This window comes from Antechinus flavipes, chromosome 1 (genome assembly GCF_016432865.1).
Source record: "Antechinus flavipes isolate AdamAnt ecotype Samford, QLD, Australia chromosome 1, AdamAnt_v2, whole genome shotgun sequence".
Taxonomy (NCBI): Eukaryota; Metazoa; Chordata; class Mammalia; order Dasyuromorphia; family Dasyuridae; genus Antechinus; species Antechinus flavipes.
This window is the reverse complement of record NC_067398.1, coordinates 236061908-236078206: the sequence shown is the minus strand read 5'-3', so window position 1 is coordinate 236078206 and position 16299 is coordinate 236061908. Positions and strand designations below refer to the sequence as shown.

Sequence of the window (16299 nt, the reverse complement as noted above, 5' to 3'; positions counted from 1 at the left end):
TTGCTTTAAAATTCCAACATGCCCCTCCCATAGTTTCTTGTTTTCCTTTTAATTTTGACTGGTTTTGTCTGTATAAAACCTTTTTAATATAATATAAACAAAATTTACTTTCCATGATGCTCTCTATATGTTCTTTGGTCATAAATTATTTTCTTAACCATAGATCTAAAAAGTAAAAGTTTTCTTACTCTCCTAATTTGTTTATGATATCATCCTTTGTGTGTAAATCATGATTCATTTTGACCTTATCATTTTGACCAGACCTTGATATGTAGTGTGAGCTTTATAATTTTCTAGCAATTTTTATCAAATGGTGAGTTTTTATCTCAAAAGTAAATTACTATGGTCATTTGATATTTTGTTTTTTGAACTTAATCTATTTCATTGATTCCCTTCTCTATTTCTAAGTCAATACCAATTTGTTTTCATGATTTTCACTTTGTAATATACTTTGAAATTTAATACTTCTAGGCTTTCTTTCACATTAAAAAAAATTTGTTCCCTTGATATTCTTGACCTTTTGTTTTTCCAGATGAATTTTATTATTTTATCTAGATCTATAAAACTTTTTTATAGCTTGGTGTTGAACTGAATACATAATTTAGGAAAAAAATTCATTTTTATTATATTGGCTTGCTTTACTGATGAGCAGTTAATATTTCTCCAATTGTCTATCAAATATTTTGTAATTGTGTTCATATAATTTCTGGGATTGTCTTGGCAGATAGACTCCCAAATATTTTACATTGTCTTCAGTTATTTTAAATGAAATTTTTCTTTTTACCTTTTCCTGAATAATTTTGTTGGCAATATATAAAAATGCTGATGATTTATTTTATTTTCTAAAACTCTGAAACAAGTAATAATTGTTTCAGGTAGTTTTTTAGTTGAGGTTCTAAGTATACATTTCTATCACTAGCAAAGAGTGATAGTTTTGTTTCCTCAATGTCTATTCTAATTCCTTGAATTTTTTTCTTGTCTTATTGCTATAGCTAGCAATTCTAGTATGCCATAGAACAATAAATGTCACTGTTTCACTCTAGTTCTTATTGAGCTTATTTCTATTTAAGATAATGCTTTTTGATCATTTTAGATAGTACTTATAATTGCTAGCAAAACTCCACTTATTTATATACTTTCTAGTGTTAACAATAGGAATGAATCTTGCATTTTGTCAAAAGCTTTTTCTGCATCTATTCATAAAATTGTATGAATGTTGTTGTTTTATTATTAATATGATCAATTTTGCCTATATTTTTCCTAAGACTGAACTAACTTTGCATTCTTGCTATAAATCACCTAGTCATAGTGTATGGTTTTTGTAATGTATTGCTATAATCTTTTTGCTAGTATTTTACTTAATTTTTTGTATCAATATTCATTAGGAAAATTGGTCTATAGTTTTCTTCCTTGTTTTTGCTTTTCCTGGTTTAGGTATAAGAACTATATGCCTTAAGTTAAATTTATATTTATCTTTAACTAACTTTGACTTCTTTATGGTTGAAGAAAGATTTGGTTTTCCTGAAATGTTTAGGCAAGACAGAACAGAGCATGTTATAGTGTCTATTGTCACTAAGAGAAGGAATATACAGGTAGATTTTTGCTTCTAACTTCTCTTACTCTTTGAAGAAGTGGTAAAACTGGTGCCTTCAACAAGATTCTTTTGCAACCCTCCTCCTTCCTGTTGCCTCCATACTATTTATTCTTTCTAACTCACCTCATTAATTTCTGCATGGGGCCACCAAGGCTTACCTCACTGAGGTTGCCCAGTGCTTAGCTATTGACATATATAACACCTCCTTTCAGTCTACCAGACACTTGAATTCCTGCTGATTTTTTTTTTCTGCTAAACAGCAGGGCATGACCAATCTCCTCAACCAACTGTAATACTTTTCCCATGTAGCTTCATTTCACTTCAAACAATGACATTCTAGTTCTTTTTGCAATTAATCTAAAACCTGTCATTGATTGATTCCTTTAGTGAAGATATGTAAACCTTGTTCACATCTCTAATTGATTGACTGGCTGTTGTTATTTTATAAAAATATAAAGACTAGTTAATGGAATGGAGTGACATCTTCCCCACCTAATTTCTTAGTCTCCTTCCTCAGATTTCCAGCCAAGACAACAAAATAAAATAAATCAAAAAAAAATTTTGCCATGGTTTCACAATGTTAGAAATTGTACATTTCTAACCTAGATATGAGTTATCAGTACCTATTATTTACTCAGAATCACTGAAGTCTAGAAATGTTGAGGATCTCAATATCTATCTCGTTCAACCCCCAAATCAAACAATCCCCACTTCAACATATCTGAAAAGTATTCATATACTCTGCTTGAAGACTTCCAAAGACAGCAAATGCACAACTCTCTGGGCAATCCATTAAACTTAGATAATTCTAATTTGAAGGTTTTTATGACATCAAGTCTAAATGTACTTCTTTGTCTCTTCTATTTGCTGCTCTTGGTTCTATCAAGTCATTTAGCCTCCTCTCTTAGTAGGCATTAATATATATCATCTAATAATTGATTTGCATTTGCCAAAGGTTGCTGCTTGATGCATGCTAAATAATAAATATTATAATAATAAAATACCAATAGATATCCCTGAGTTTTCTCTAGTCTCATCCATTGTGCCCATAGCTGAAAATGTGATCTGAATACCAAAGGAATGAAGGTAATAATGTGATTCAAATATTATCTTTGAGTTAATTTTCCTGGTAAACTCCTTTTCCTCCTTCTATGTGCAGTACTAATTTTGATTTCAAAGGGAACATTAGCCTTAAAAAGGGAGTTATGTCCTGGGAGCATAAAACCTAATAATATGAACTGCTGGATACCTTATGAGACTCTAACTTGTACACAGTATAATGCATAGTGAACCATAGGTATTTAATTATCATTAGATGACAAGTACCTAGATGATGGCTTTTATTATGGTAATAGTTTATCTCAAATTGTACCTTTCCAAGAAGACAAAGAAACAGCCTGTGTAGGAGAAGCTAATGATTTCTTTGTATTTTTCTTCCTCTTTTCAGTTTTCATATTTTAACAAGGTTACCTTTCATGTCTCTGTTTCTATGCCCAGTATAGTTCTGTCGGTTACCAAGGGAACGATTACTAGGGCTGTACATGCTTCATTACAAGTCTCTTGCAAGGTGACAAGGGGGAAGGAAAGAAAGACATCCTTCAGCATAAATACATGGAGAACTATTTGAAAAATAAACAGGTTTTAATGAGATAAAAATACATTCCATCTTCTATTGTAAGAAGGTCTCTTTAAACCTAATATCAAAAGGTACTTTGTATATCTGTCTTCTGGAGAAGAACTTTCTGAAAACTAGGACCCTTCCTCTTGGAGTCCCTGTAGAAATAGTTTTGCAAGGTTCTTTTCTCCTTCTAATCTTAACTTAATATTCTTCTTCTTCTTTTTTTTTTTTTTTGGAAAGATTCACTGCATTTTGTAGTCATTTGCATTCATAACCTTTGTATGAAGCACAGAATGTCCTCACTTAACAAATTGGAAAATAAGATGATATAGTAGGGTAGTTCAGGCTTACCCAAAGTCACTTAGCAAGTCAAAGAATGACCTATGGCATGGGCTCAGATGGTCAGATACTCTAAACTGCACTCTAATTATTGAAATGTTACCTTTCTATTTTAATATCCAGTCCTAAATAAATCAACCCGAAGTTCAAATACCATACTCTTAGAGCAGTAGTACTGATTTATGTGCTCATTTAGCTAATACTCTTAAGACATAAGACTAGAGACAAAGGTCTTCATGACTCTGGAGCTCACTATCAACTTTGTCATTCTTCCTTTTACCTCATGGTTATAGTAAAATGGTCCCCTTTTAATATAGTACTTAATATGAAGAAGAGAAAAGTTTCTAAGAATTTAAAGAAAAATCCTTAAGAAATAACTAAATCTCTTAGGAAATAGGAATTTAAATATTTTAAAAATGTAATAATTGAAAAAATGACAAATAGAATTTGAGAATTTTTAAATTTACTTCAAAACCTGGACTTTACAATGTTTAAAATGATCTTATTTCTAGGAATTCATTTTTATATTTCTTAACTAGTGATTTATGACTATTGCTTTTTCCTAACTATTTTCAGATGGGACCTCATCTGAATAAATTTTGAGAGTCTAATGCTTGTGGGATTATAAATGAAGAGCTATGAATTCAGTTTTTCTGATATTAATGACTAATCTATTCCTGTTACCCATCTGTAACTTTCCCTTAATAAAAATTTAAAAGCTAATGGTCTAATGATAAGATTTCTTTATTGCTTTTAGACCAAAGTGTTTTTAATAAGAACATTGTATATTGTTTGTATAGAATTGCCCCCAGTTCAATATCAGACTACTATCCTGTCTCATTATTATTTAGTATTCTGACCTAGGCAGGTCCTGGAATCAGGAAGATCTAAGTTTAGATCCAGTCTTAGTCACTTACTAATTATGTGACCAGGCAAGTCACTCAATCTCTATTTGCCTCAGTTTCCTTAGCTCTATAATAGGAATCATTATACCGTGTTTCCCTGGTAATAAGACACTGACTTATTATTTTTTTGGACAGAAAAACACCAGAGGGCTTATTTTCAGGGGAGGGCTTATGTTAATGAACATTGACAGCAATTTTAATAAACAGGTAAATGTGAACAAAAAAAATATCTTTATTCAATAATGATCATGTCACCTTCTTCAACAACATCGTCATAAGTGTCCATACCCTGAATTCCGTTCTGGATGTCTTGAGCCTCTATTTCCTTCAGAAGAAGGCTCTGATTGGATGCAGCTCGGACCGTGGTGTGCGTTTCACCCGGGGGTGGGGGGGGTGAGAGGGGGGGTCTGTGTGCATACAGAGGGTACCGTAATGTAGCGTGTAGCACAGGGGATCACCTTCACCACAGTAGCAATCTCAATAGGGCTTATTTTCGGGGGAGGGCTTATTTTAGAGGAATCTTACACAGTAAGGGGAGGGCTTATTTTCGGGATAGGTCTTATTATTGGGGAAACACGGTAGGGTCTATCTTTTAGGGCTATTGAGGATCAATTTGTAAAATCCTTAGAATAGTGCCTGACACACAGTAGGCACTTAATAAATCCTTTTTTTCTTCCCTCTTTCTTACTGATGAGTTATTTTAATAGTGACTGCATAGAACATTTATGGATATTTTCTGCCTATCTCTGCATTGACAGGATTGTAGAGAAACTAATTGCCCATTAGGAGATTTTTGGTGATGAGTCATACAAAGCTAGAAGGGTTTAGCATTTAAGAACTCTCAAATGATCCGTAGATAGCAATTGTTGATATTTTGGTTTTAATAACCCTGAATACTGGAAATGGAAATAAAAGCTACCATTCAATATGGTGAAGGCAACTACTGTGATAAGAAATGAATAAACAACAAATAAAAATGCTAAGTTTTGTGGGACTTCAAGTCTATTTTTTTATATGTACAAATCAGCTATTTCAATTTTCACTTAATTTGGAACCACTTTAACAGCTAGATTAGGCCAAGTTGAGTACTCTCATTCCCTAGTAAGGGTCTAAAAACCAAAACCTTATTTATTTGCTTTTGCTGTTGTTATACAGTCTAAAGGGAAAGAAATTATTTTAGTGAAGGTTAATGTGGTTACTTTTCAAGAATTTTATAATATCTTATCTCTAGGGATTTTTATGAGATTATCAGATGACAGAGTAAATGTGATGAAATAGTTTGAAAATATTAAAAAAAGTAAAAAGTTCTTGAAACCATCTTACTTGAAATAGCTTTTTAAGGAAGTTTTATTTGTGGTAAAGCATGGGTAGTATAAACAAAGCCTTCTGCACAGACTGCTTTATCTTCCTTGCTTTCATTAGCTTGTCACATACTGGAATGCTCTGATGGCTTGGCTCGAGATGTTATCAGTACTATAGGTCAAGCTTTTGAGCTTCGATTCAAGCAGTATTTACAATGTCCTTCAAAGATATCTGCTCTTCATGACTGGTAAGTAAAAGTGTAAGACTGCTTTGTTATCAATGTTCTTTAAAATGCACACAAGGGGAGAAACAAATTTTAGTGCTTTGTTTTTAATTAAGACTACTAAATTTCTGATCAACAGAATCACCTGAAATATAATATGATAATGGTGTAAGGAGAAACTATAGTAACAGTGATCAAGGTTACATGAAAAACTAATTCATTTTAATTGTTCTTTCTGCAATGGACCATGCAACTATGGAATGTTTCCATGTATCATTTTTTACCAGGTTCATGTCATTTCTCATTGCATTTGTATTATTATTATCATTGAAAAACATCTTCTAAAAAAATCCCTCTTTGTAAGATGCCTGGTGCTAGCTATTCTATAAAATTATTGATCTGATAGTTTGTGCTTTCTGGAAGTTTATAATCCAAAATAATGCTGTCACCTATATTTTAATCTTCCTGCATCTTACATGAGTCCCATTTGATCTAAAGATTACCTAATGGCTTGAATTAATTGCCCACAATTTCCTGTGTATATCATAAAAAGGAAAAATAAAACAAGAAATGTCCTATTGGGCCAGCTGGTGCTAAGATTCATCTGGTTTAGTGCCCTGACTATGAAAGAGACATCATTGCCATTTAGTTAGGGTATGAAATGAGGAAAGTCTGAGATCAATTGCAACTCAGACATAGTTGTGGAATCCTCAGCAAGTCTCTTTACCTCTCCCCTGTGCAAGTAAAAGGTTTGGACTCAGTGGTCTATAAGGTCCCTTTCATCTATACAATTTTTGTCAATGTTTTATAGAAGAGCATTGCAAATCATTATGTGAAACTCAAAAGGCCTGACTTCAAAGGCCATGATGGCCTGTCTCCCAACATTTCTACCTTCCCTTAAGAACCTGTTATATGTGGTTTTTATTTTATATATCTTGTCTTTCTAAACCTTTTAAAGTCAATTTAAAGATAATTTACATGTCTTTGTTCCATTAATTTATAGCCTGCTCCAAAATATGACTTCTTTTTACTTGTCTAAAATTCACCTTTTCAAGGATGGATGCAGATAATACCTAATTCTAATGTTTTATTCTTATAATTCATAGATAAGTCAGGGCATTGTTATAGGTATATAGATATATTGCCTTTAGTGATAGTATAGAGCATTCATTCTTATTTTTTAAATTTCCTCTTTCTTGAATAGTTTTATTTTTGTTTTTCATTCATCAAAAATAGTATCAAGACATGCATGTAGAGATACATAAGTGGTATTCTTATTCCTAAGTTTCCAGACAATATTTTCCACCATACACAGTGTCTGATTTCAATGGTTATTTCTTGGCAATGTTTTAATAGAGTTCACTTTTTTGTGAAAAAAATTCAGCTGCACATTCGAATGAGAACAAATTTTAGATTTCTTAAATTGAAGAGGTGGTATATATAAAGAAAATAGAGAATTGAGAATCAGGAGATCTGGCTTCTGATTTTGGGCTTCCCATTAATTGGCTGTGGAATCTTAGGTATCTGCATAATTAAGAGTTTGAACTAAATGATATCCTAGGTTTCTGATATATGTCAAATTCTATGACTGTTTTAGACATTAACAGTCTCACAAAAGGTAAGTTCATGTCTTCAGCCACTTTGTGTGAATTGCATGGAAAGAAATGAAAGTTTTATGAAGCAGCAAAAGGAGAAGGAAAACTAGTTCCCAGTTCTTTTATTAGTTGTTTCACATGTGGAATTTGGGTCCTTAGATTAATGAATTCTTAAATGTAGATTCTTAGAGTAATTTGACCAAACCAAGCCTTTACTGTTTAGGACATTATTATTTGAAGTGCTTGGTGCTTGGAGCCATTCAGTGTTAGTCAACTGTTGTAGGACAACATCATGAATATTAAGAAAACAAAATGAAAATGTTATAAAGTTGCTAAAATTTTACTGAGGTGGCCTTGATACTGTGGCATTTTATTTTACTTTCCTTGTTTCACAAATGGAGCCTTTAAAAAAATTAATTTCTTAGTTGTCTCATCCTTCTTATCTTCCATATAGTCTTACTTTTTTGCTTTCCTAATTTCTCAGTTCTATTCTCTTTGATCCCATTTGAACTGTTATCCACACAGCTTTTTGTCATGAACTTCATGTCATCTACTTATTCTCTCTTATATATCTATCTTCTCTTTAACATTTTACATGCACTTTGCTTAATCACCATCTCTCTTTTTTTTTTTTTTCTTGATATTGTACTGCTTATAAGTGTGCTCAGCTATTTAGACTTTGGTTGTTGATATGCGTAGAATTTGATAACCCTACTCATACATTCAAACATTACAGCAAACTTTGATGGAAGAGGTGATTGGGGAAAATTGCTTTCACTGGTTTGAAGAGATGAGATGTAAGATACACAAAGAGAAGAGACACTACACACAGAGAGGAGGATTCACTCAGAGAGAAAACCTGCACATTTCTGAGGCTCCTTCAAAGACCTGGTAGAAACTGTGTATCTCAAGAGATGAAAAGATTATGTATGGGGAGATGGGAGGAGTTAAGGCAATGATAGAGCTATAAGAAATTCCTGGTTTAAACCAAGAGTCTCAGGAACCAGATTTAGAGAACAGTAGAATAGATTATTTTTTCATGCTCTTTACTGGTAGACAATTTTTTAACTTTCTTTTTTCTTTATAAGAAGTAACTCTCTGGGAGAGAGATATTTTGGGAAATGAAGTATAAAATAAAAACAAAAGCTATTACTAAAAATAAATATAAAATTCATATAGTGTGGGACAAAAGGGATGTAGTCTGTGCTAAGCCATTTGATCAGATTTTTCACACGGCTCAAGTACATCACTCAATAAGGCTTTTTTTATTCCCCAGCTACTAGTACCTTTCCTCCTCTACTATCTTGCATTCAATTACTTTTTATTTATTTTGCATTTATTTATATGTTGTCTCTCCCAATGGAATCCTTGAAGTAAATACTATTTTACTTTTTTAAAAAATCTTCAGTGCTTCACAAGGTACCTTACTCATAGTAGATAGTAGACACTTAATAAATGCTTATTTTTTGATGATTGATTGATTCACTGATATAAATTGTGAAGAGTTAAAATCAAGAAAAAAACACTCACATTTTGGCTCTTTGTCCTCAGGGTTTTTTTTTTTTTTGTGTGTGTGTGTGTGTGTGTGTGTGTTTTTGTTTTTGTTGTTGTTGCTGTTGTTTGTTTGTTTGTTTTTTTTTTTTTTGTGAGGCAAATGGAATTAAGTGACTTGACAGCTGGTAAGTATTAAATGGATTTAGGTCCTCCTGACTTGAGAGCCAGTGCTCTATTCACTTCACCATCTAGCTACTCCTTCCATATTGTCTCTTTAAAAAGATTTTTTTTTCTTATCTTCTACAGTATCAGGGATAGATGCAAAGCAGATGTACTTTTAGCTTGAGCCAGAATTGTTCATTTTAGGAGTGACCTAAAAGAAATAGAAATTATGGATGAGTTTGTAAGATGGAGCCACCCCTATGCACTGTATAGAACAAGAAAACTGGAAAGTTGAATTTTTCTGAGCACAACTCATTTGAATAATTGGCAGCTGCTTCAGAAGGAAAAAGGTCAACAACATAGAGTAAAATGTCTGAATAGATTATGTGGATGATGAAACTATCTTATTAGAGGCATGAATAATATTCATTAGGCCAGTTGATTGCTTTGCAAGTACACATTACTTACTAAAGCCAGTGTCAAACCTATCCTTACAGCAGGCAAAGTCTGGATGAGCCATGGATGGAAGAAGAGGGAGAAAGAACAGAACATCCATATTATAACAGCATTCCCAACAAAGTGCCCCATGTGGGAGAGTTTCTTGATGTTAGATCAAAAACCAGAATTTGTACTGCTGACACAAGCAAGGTATGTCAGAAGATTTCTTTTTTCCTTTGGTGAGGGGTCAATTTGCTGAACTATACAGTTAATTTAAATTCTATTCTCTTGGCAGCTTATCTCACTAGCCTTTTTGTTGGATATTTTTATGTTAAATAAGTATAAAAATATTTTGAGACTTGAATAAAAAATGAAAATTAGCATGTTCAACACAAATTGTGTTATTACTTGAATCATTTTATGCTGCCTTATATCAAATTTCTAAAATTTTTCATGTGTGGTTGGACATTCTGTGTTCAGTAATAGAATACAACTTTAACATCTAATCAGACTCTTGTATTTTTCTTTGTTTATTATCCCACATGGTTATTAAATAGATTTCATATTGAAAATTGCAATTCCAATCCCATTTTCCTCTTCAATTTATAATATACTTTAAAAAAAGCTAATGCATGAAATGGGGGTGGGGAAGGAAATTGAATATTTCTTCCTTGTTCTCCATTGTGACCTCTTCATCTTAGAATTTATAACGTCATCAACATACCATCCTGTGATATTGATGCAGAAAAAAAAAGAAATAATAGAAGGTTGATAAATGTATCAGGATGCTTCGGGGCCATAAGAATGGTATAATATACGTAGTTCTCGGGAAAGATAACATTCTGGAATTTCACAGCCCATCTTGATCTTATTCCTAAACTACCTTAATAAAGCACTTAGCTTTTTATATTTTGATATCTCTTTTTATAATAAGAAAATGTGTCATATCTCTTAAATCAGAAATTTGTGAGCGAAAATTACAATGTTAGGTATTACAAGGGACATTTCAGTAAGAGCAAATTCTTATGTATTAAACTATCAGTGGTAGGATCAATATGTTAGCTCACTCTGAACACAAATATTTATATGTGCTGGCCATGAAGAAGTTGATATTTGCTAATTGAATAGTATTTTTAAAACATATGTTAAGTAATGCAGCTGCATAGGGAAGAGCCCATTTTATTGTTGCACTTGGATAAAAGATTTTTAGAACAATAAAAATTTATGAGAGTTAATGAAGATAAGCGAAGTTAGAAAGTATTCCTTACACCTACACAAACACATTCTTCAAAGAACTTGAAATCTTAATGCTGCCCTGGAGCCATGAAGAGAAAATTGGGCATAAATATAGCATGTAATCTGTCACAACATCAAGGCCACCACTACTATTATTATAGCTTTTAACAATAGTGAAACTTGAAGAGGATGATTCTATTTCTCTCTTCCTACTCCCCCTCTTTCCCCCCTTTCTCTCTCTCTCTCTCTCTCTCTCTCTCTCTCTCTCCCTCCCTTTTTCCTTTTCCTTCCTTCCCTTCCACTCCATCTCTTTCTCTATGTGTCTCTCTGTCTCTTTCTGTTTCTCTTTCCATAGACTGCAGGAAGAGAGCAAACTTACTACCAGGGACGGCACTTAGGAGGCAAATTCAGTGATGATTGGCAGCATGCACCTATTAATCAAGGTAAGCGGCTTTCTTCTGGGAATCCACCATTTAATAATAGCTAACATAGTGCTGACTATGAGCCAGGCACTGGGCTAAGCACTTTATAATTACTATCTCATCTGATTCTCACAGCAACTCTGGGAAGTAGTTTCTATTTTTATTTAAATTTTATGGATGAAGAAACTGAGGCAAACAAAGATAAAGTGATTTGCCTAGCACCATACTAACAAGCAAATGTCAGAAATCAGATTTGAACTCAACTCTTCTTGATGTCAGGCTATCTTTTGAATTAAAGGGCATAATTTTTTTTTTCCAAAACAGAATAATTCTCTATTGGTTGTCCATTCTTTGGACATTACTATGACTTTTGTGAGATTTTGTGAAAGTGGAGGATTTGCTCCATGAACTCCTTATTTGCTGTTTGGTCAGGTCTAGTAAACATGCCTTTATTAAGTGCCTGTATTTTAAGAACTGTCAATACAAAGAAATACAAAAAAGCCCAGTCCTTATTCTCAAGGAATTCATGGTCTAATAGCAGATAGCATGTAAACAACTCCTGGAAACATCATCTTACTATTAATGACCTTTCCCCTTATGTTTGTTGAGTTATGATAACCTCAATTTTGGAATTAGAAAAACAACCAAATACTTGTTTATATTGTTCACTAAGTTAGACAGATTGAAGACATTCTAAAACAAGAGTTGTATTTAGAACATGAGATGCAGTAATCATGTAATGTTGCTGAGAGCACTAAGGAGGAAAGATAGCTGAGTAAGTTAGAGGTTTATCATTTCCAAGTTTTTGTTTTCTAATAAGAGAACCCTTAAAAGATAGATTTGTATATTTGTAAATGTGTCAGTAGCTTGCTCAGTTGGGCTAACTTCTTGCAGGACAGAGTGACTTAGTTGCTGGGTCACTCCTCAATGGATTCAATTTTTGCTATTTTGGTTATTTCTGTTACTGTCCTTAGTTGCCAAAGTAACCTCTGATGGGGACTTTGAAAAGCTCACAAATTCTCATTCACCTAAGATCAATCAAGAAAGAATAAATGTAGAAGAAACAAGTACCAAACTTTCAGGATACATGACAGCCTCTCCTTCTGTTCTTCCCTTTTCCTGGAGGCTCACAGTTCTTCCTCGCTCAAAAACTACAAGAGAAGAGAGAAGTGTGGGCCTTTTGATTCTTTTGTGTATGAAGTCAATTCTTTTGGCTCAGAACATTCATCTTATCATCTTTGATTTTAGGAGAAGAATGAGCAAGGAAAACTGGACAGTATTGGATAGGAGGCAATGTGCTTATCATATTTGGCTATATGTAGGAGAATTCACCCTAAAATTCTCTCACTTATATGTCATACCAATTAAGGGGGAAATCAAATCTAGTCATGTATGTATTGGGTTAAACTAAAGACTTTTTGAGGAAAAACAGCCTTATTTTTTGAAACTATGTAATGAGTTTTCCTAGTAAAATAAGCAAACTTGTTTTGGTGGCTAATCTTGCAAGGAAAACAGGGCAAATTTGTGACCTTGGTAGGGAGAAGAAACAGAGCTTATTAGTTATTTGTAGCTATCATTGGGAGCATGAGTGTATGGAAGGGGAGGGGATCAAATTCTGAGAATTAGATTTAGCTGTTTTTCTTTCTCTGAAATGTAGTTACTCATATCAATAAAAGGACATAGAGACTTGTTTTGCTAGTGTCATTACTACTAATGTAGCAACTTATGCTGTTTAGAGGTTACTGACCCTACCTTGACTACAGGAGGGAAAAATTCCCTGTTGTTGAAGCACATGGGGAGGAGAAGAAGTCATGTTACCCATGATTAGCTTCAGGTCCTAATCATAATCTTGGTCAGAACTTATAGGCTAAGGGGAAAATGAGCTCCTTCTTCCTGAGGCATGTCCTTTCATTTGAACTTTTAATTACAGCCCCATGTCCATCAGAATATCAGTATGGTTCCCTGACTAATGATTTGGAACAACTGTTCATGAGTTCATAGGAAGAGGTGGGGGAGGAGACCCTACTACTGGAGCACGGCATGTGCTTCAATGGTCTGACTCTTCCTCTCTCTTGAGGAAAGATAGATGGTAACTGCAAAGTTGCTCATACTTCTTTGTCCTCAGGAACATTTACTGAGTCATAGTTCTGGTTAATGGTTCATGGAGTAAAGAGAGGTAGATGTCAATAGCCTCAAAATGACTTGCTGCCCATGCAGATAGTTTATTTGGATTCTGCCAAGAAGGAATGACTCCAAGAGGCGTTGCAGGAGGCTTTATTAGCAGTCCATTGACATTTATCAGCACTGGCAGTTGACATGAGTAAGTAGCAATGATTATAGAGACTGTAGGCACAGCAACTGCAAAACTAATTAGGTACGGGAGAGAAAAAGGGCAAAGCCTGAGGGAGTCCTATATAGGGGTTTAAGTGATTCCTGAAAGATGAGGAGGAAGATTTCTAGGCATTAGCCAAGAGTGGGAGACAATAAAGCAGTCCAAGGACTGTCAGTGACTGCTTTGCTGGCTGAGAGTTTTAGTGTGGATGAGATATGTTATTTTTCCCCCCTTGGGACCATCTGGATAGCAGTGAAAGCATTCCTCTTTGCCTTGAAACAAGGGTAGATGTATGACATTTCTCCCTGACTGAAACAATGATGTGTTTCCTCCCGAATATCTGAACCATTATGATAGGCCTTTTTTTCTTGATGTGAGGTGACAATGCTCCAGCTTGCTGCTACCTTGGCAATGATAGCTCTTGCTAGTTGTCATAGATTCTCGGATCACTTTTTTTGCTTTTTGGCAAGGCAGACAACAAATTAAAACTGAGATAAACCAAAGTTATGAGGTAGGTCTCAAATAGTGAGGTAAGGTTTAGGAGTCGATGGATCATACAAAGAAATTAATTACACTTTTATTACAAAACTTCTTTCTGTACCCATTACATTTTTCTTTGAAGCTTTATTAATTTTTTTCATTTAAATCCATATCCAACAACTCCAGAAATGAATAATAAACACTCAAGTTTTTAGAGTAAGAATGAAGAGCAACAATTGGATTTTGTAACCAGTCTTAGGCTGGCAGAAAATTCTGGCCTCATGAATGAAGTCAGGTAGGAAATAGAGAAAGAATAAAGCAATAATGATTGCAGAGATTAATACTTGGATTTCAAATCCAGAAGGAGATGAAGAAATCAGGGAATCTAGTTAAAAGGTTCTTGGTCATAATTTCAGTTATCATATCTTGTGGGAGGGAAAAACTTTATCAGACAGTGATACCAGAAAGAGATTGATGTCAATTATAAGTCCAGGATGACCAGATATGGTAGGTGAGACACAAGTATGAGCTCTGTACATTCCTCCTCCAAGAAAGTAGAAGACCCTAAGTTGGCATATTATTGTCTAAGAATCACTAATCTATAGAATCTTGGTCTGGAGTGTCCAGAAAAAAAGCTGGAAATAATGAAGGATTACAGGTCAGAATTTCTTTTTCTGAGATACCAACATTATTGTGGTACAGTCCAAGAAATGAGATATCCAGTACCATTCTGATGGTTGAGATCGTTATCACTTTGGGTTGTAAGTGGTAGGGTGCCACTTCTGATGGCATTGTAACATCAATAACTTATAACAAATTCATCTAGGGGAACTGAAGGGCATTTTTCAATTTATGGGTCTTTGTATAGATCCATGCTCATAAGTTGTGCAAGGAGGGGACATGTCTGTGGACAGAACCATTGATAACTGTTGCTGAATAGATAATATTTCAGACATCTGTTAATTGAAGATGTGTTTGATATAGGGTGACTAAACGTTTAACTGGCATTTGCATAGGGCATTGAATGAGAATGTTATAGAATATTAGATTATTTTTTCTGCTCATTATATTTTTTACATGCCTACAATTCTTAGGGAGATCAAATTCCCTTAAAATAATAAATGATTTCCTTTTTCTCACTTAGATTTGTACTATTTTACAGTGTTGTTGTGATGAAAGCACTTGGTAAACTTTAGAGTGCTAGACTAATTGCAACTATAATCCAACCATATGCAGTACCTTTGTTAATGAATTTCTCTTATCTGTTTTGGACCTATTCGTCTAAATTCTAATCAGAACCAAAAAACTGAATGCTATTATTATCTCTGACAAGGATCATCAATTAACAAATTTGTAGTGCTTTTATTTAAAAATCTTTTATCAGGACTAATTATCTTTAAAATTCTACTTTAGGTTTTCTTTTATCAGAGATAATCTACAAAATTTTTAATAAGCTACTTTGTAATAAAACAGAATCAGCTTTCACTAGGAGCACATAATAATTTGGTATGAATAGAGGTCTGAATTGCACTCAATTTGATCTGAATAGCATCCCCAATTACCCATACCTAGATTGTATAAAACATGATTATACAAAATCATGCTTATTGTCATGATCTTAATATCAGTGGGTGGAAACAATGATAAAATATTATAGGAAGATAGGGAAGAAGAAAAAGATAGCAGTGATAATAAATGAATAAAGCAGTTATTTGAATTGAAGCTCCACTTCAGTCCCACTAAAATATCTCTTCATGATGTGGAGTTGACCCAGGGTCCACAAAATACAAGCTTTGAAAAGATCCAAACAAATTGAAAAGCATATTTCAGTTTGAAGGACATTCAAGAATTCAGATCAGATAAATTTGGAGATGTTCATCTCTAGATTGGCTAGAGTTATGAATTTTTTTTGACCACTTCTCTTTAACACTGTCTATTAAGTCTTAGATAATTTTCTTTCTGCATGATTGAAGCAGATAATATCCAAATGGACTTATGCGATTGAAGTTATTTGAGTTGAAAGAAATATTAAAAAATAAAATTGTCAAAGCCAGTAAGAATATGTGTGTACATTTGTATGTATACATATATCCCACATATATGATCATTCACTATGATAATTTTTCATAATAATTTTGATGAGTTACATTTTTAATTTC

The 16299-nt window shown here is 33.5% G+C and overlaps 1 protein-coding gene across 2 annotated transcripts in view; it reads left to right on the top strand.

Moving 5' to 3' along the window:
- Positions 1 to 16299, top strand: part of SHC3 (SHC adaptor protein 3) — a 159984-nt gene that overhangs the window by 103579 nt on the left and 40106 nt on the right. For both annotated transcript variants that reach the window (XM_051998154.1, XM_051998146.1), the window contains exons 7-9: positions 5879 to 6005; positions 9730 to 9880; positions 11262 to 11349. In XM_051998154.1, coding sequence (XP_051854114.1) covers positions 5879 to 6005; positions 9730 to 9880; positions 11262 to 11349 — 366 coding nt within the window. The remainder of the gene's footprint in view (positions 1 to 5878; positions 6006 to 9729; positions 9881 to 11261; positions 11350 to 16299) is intronic.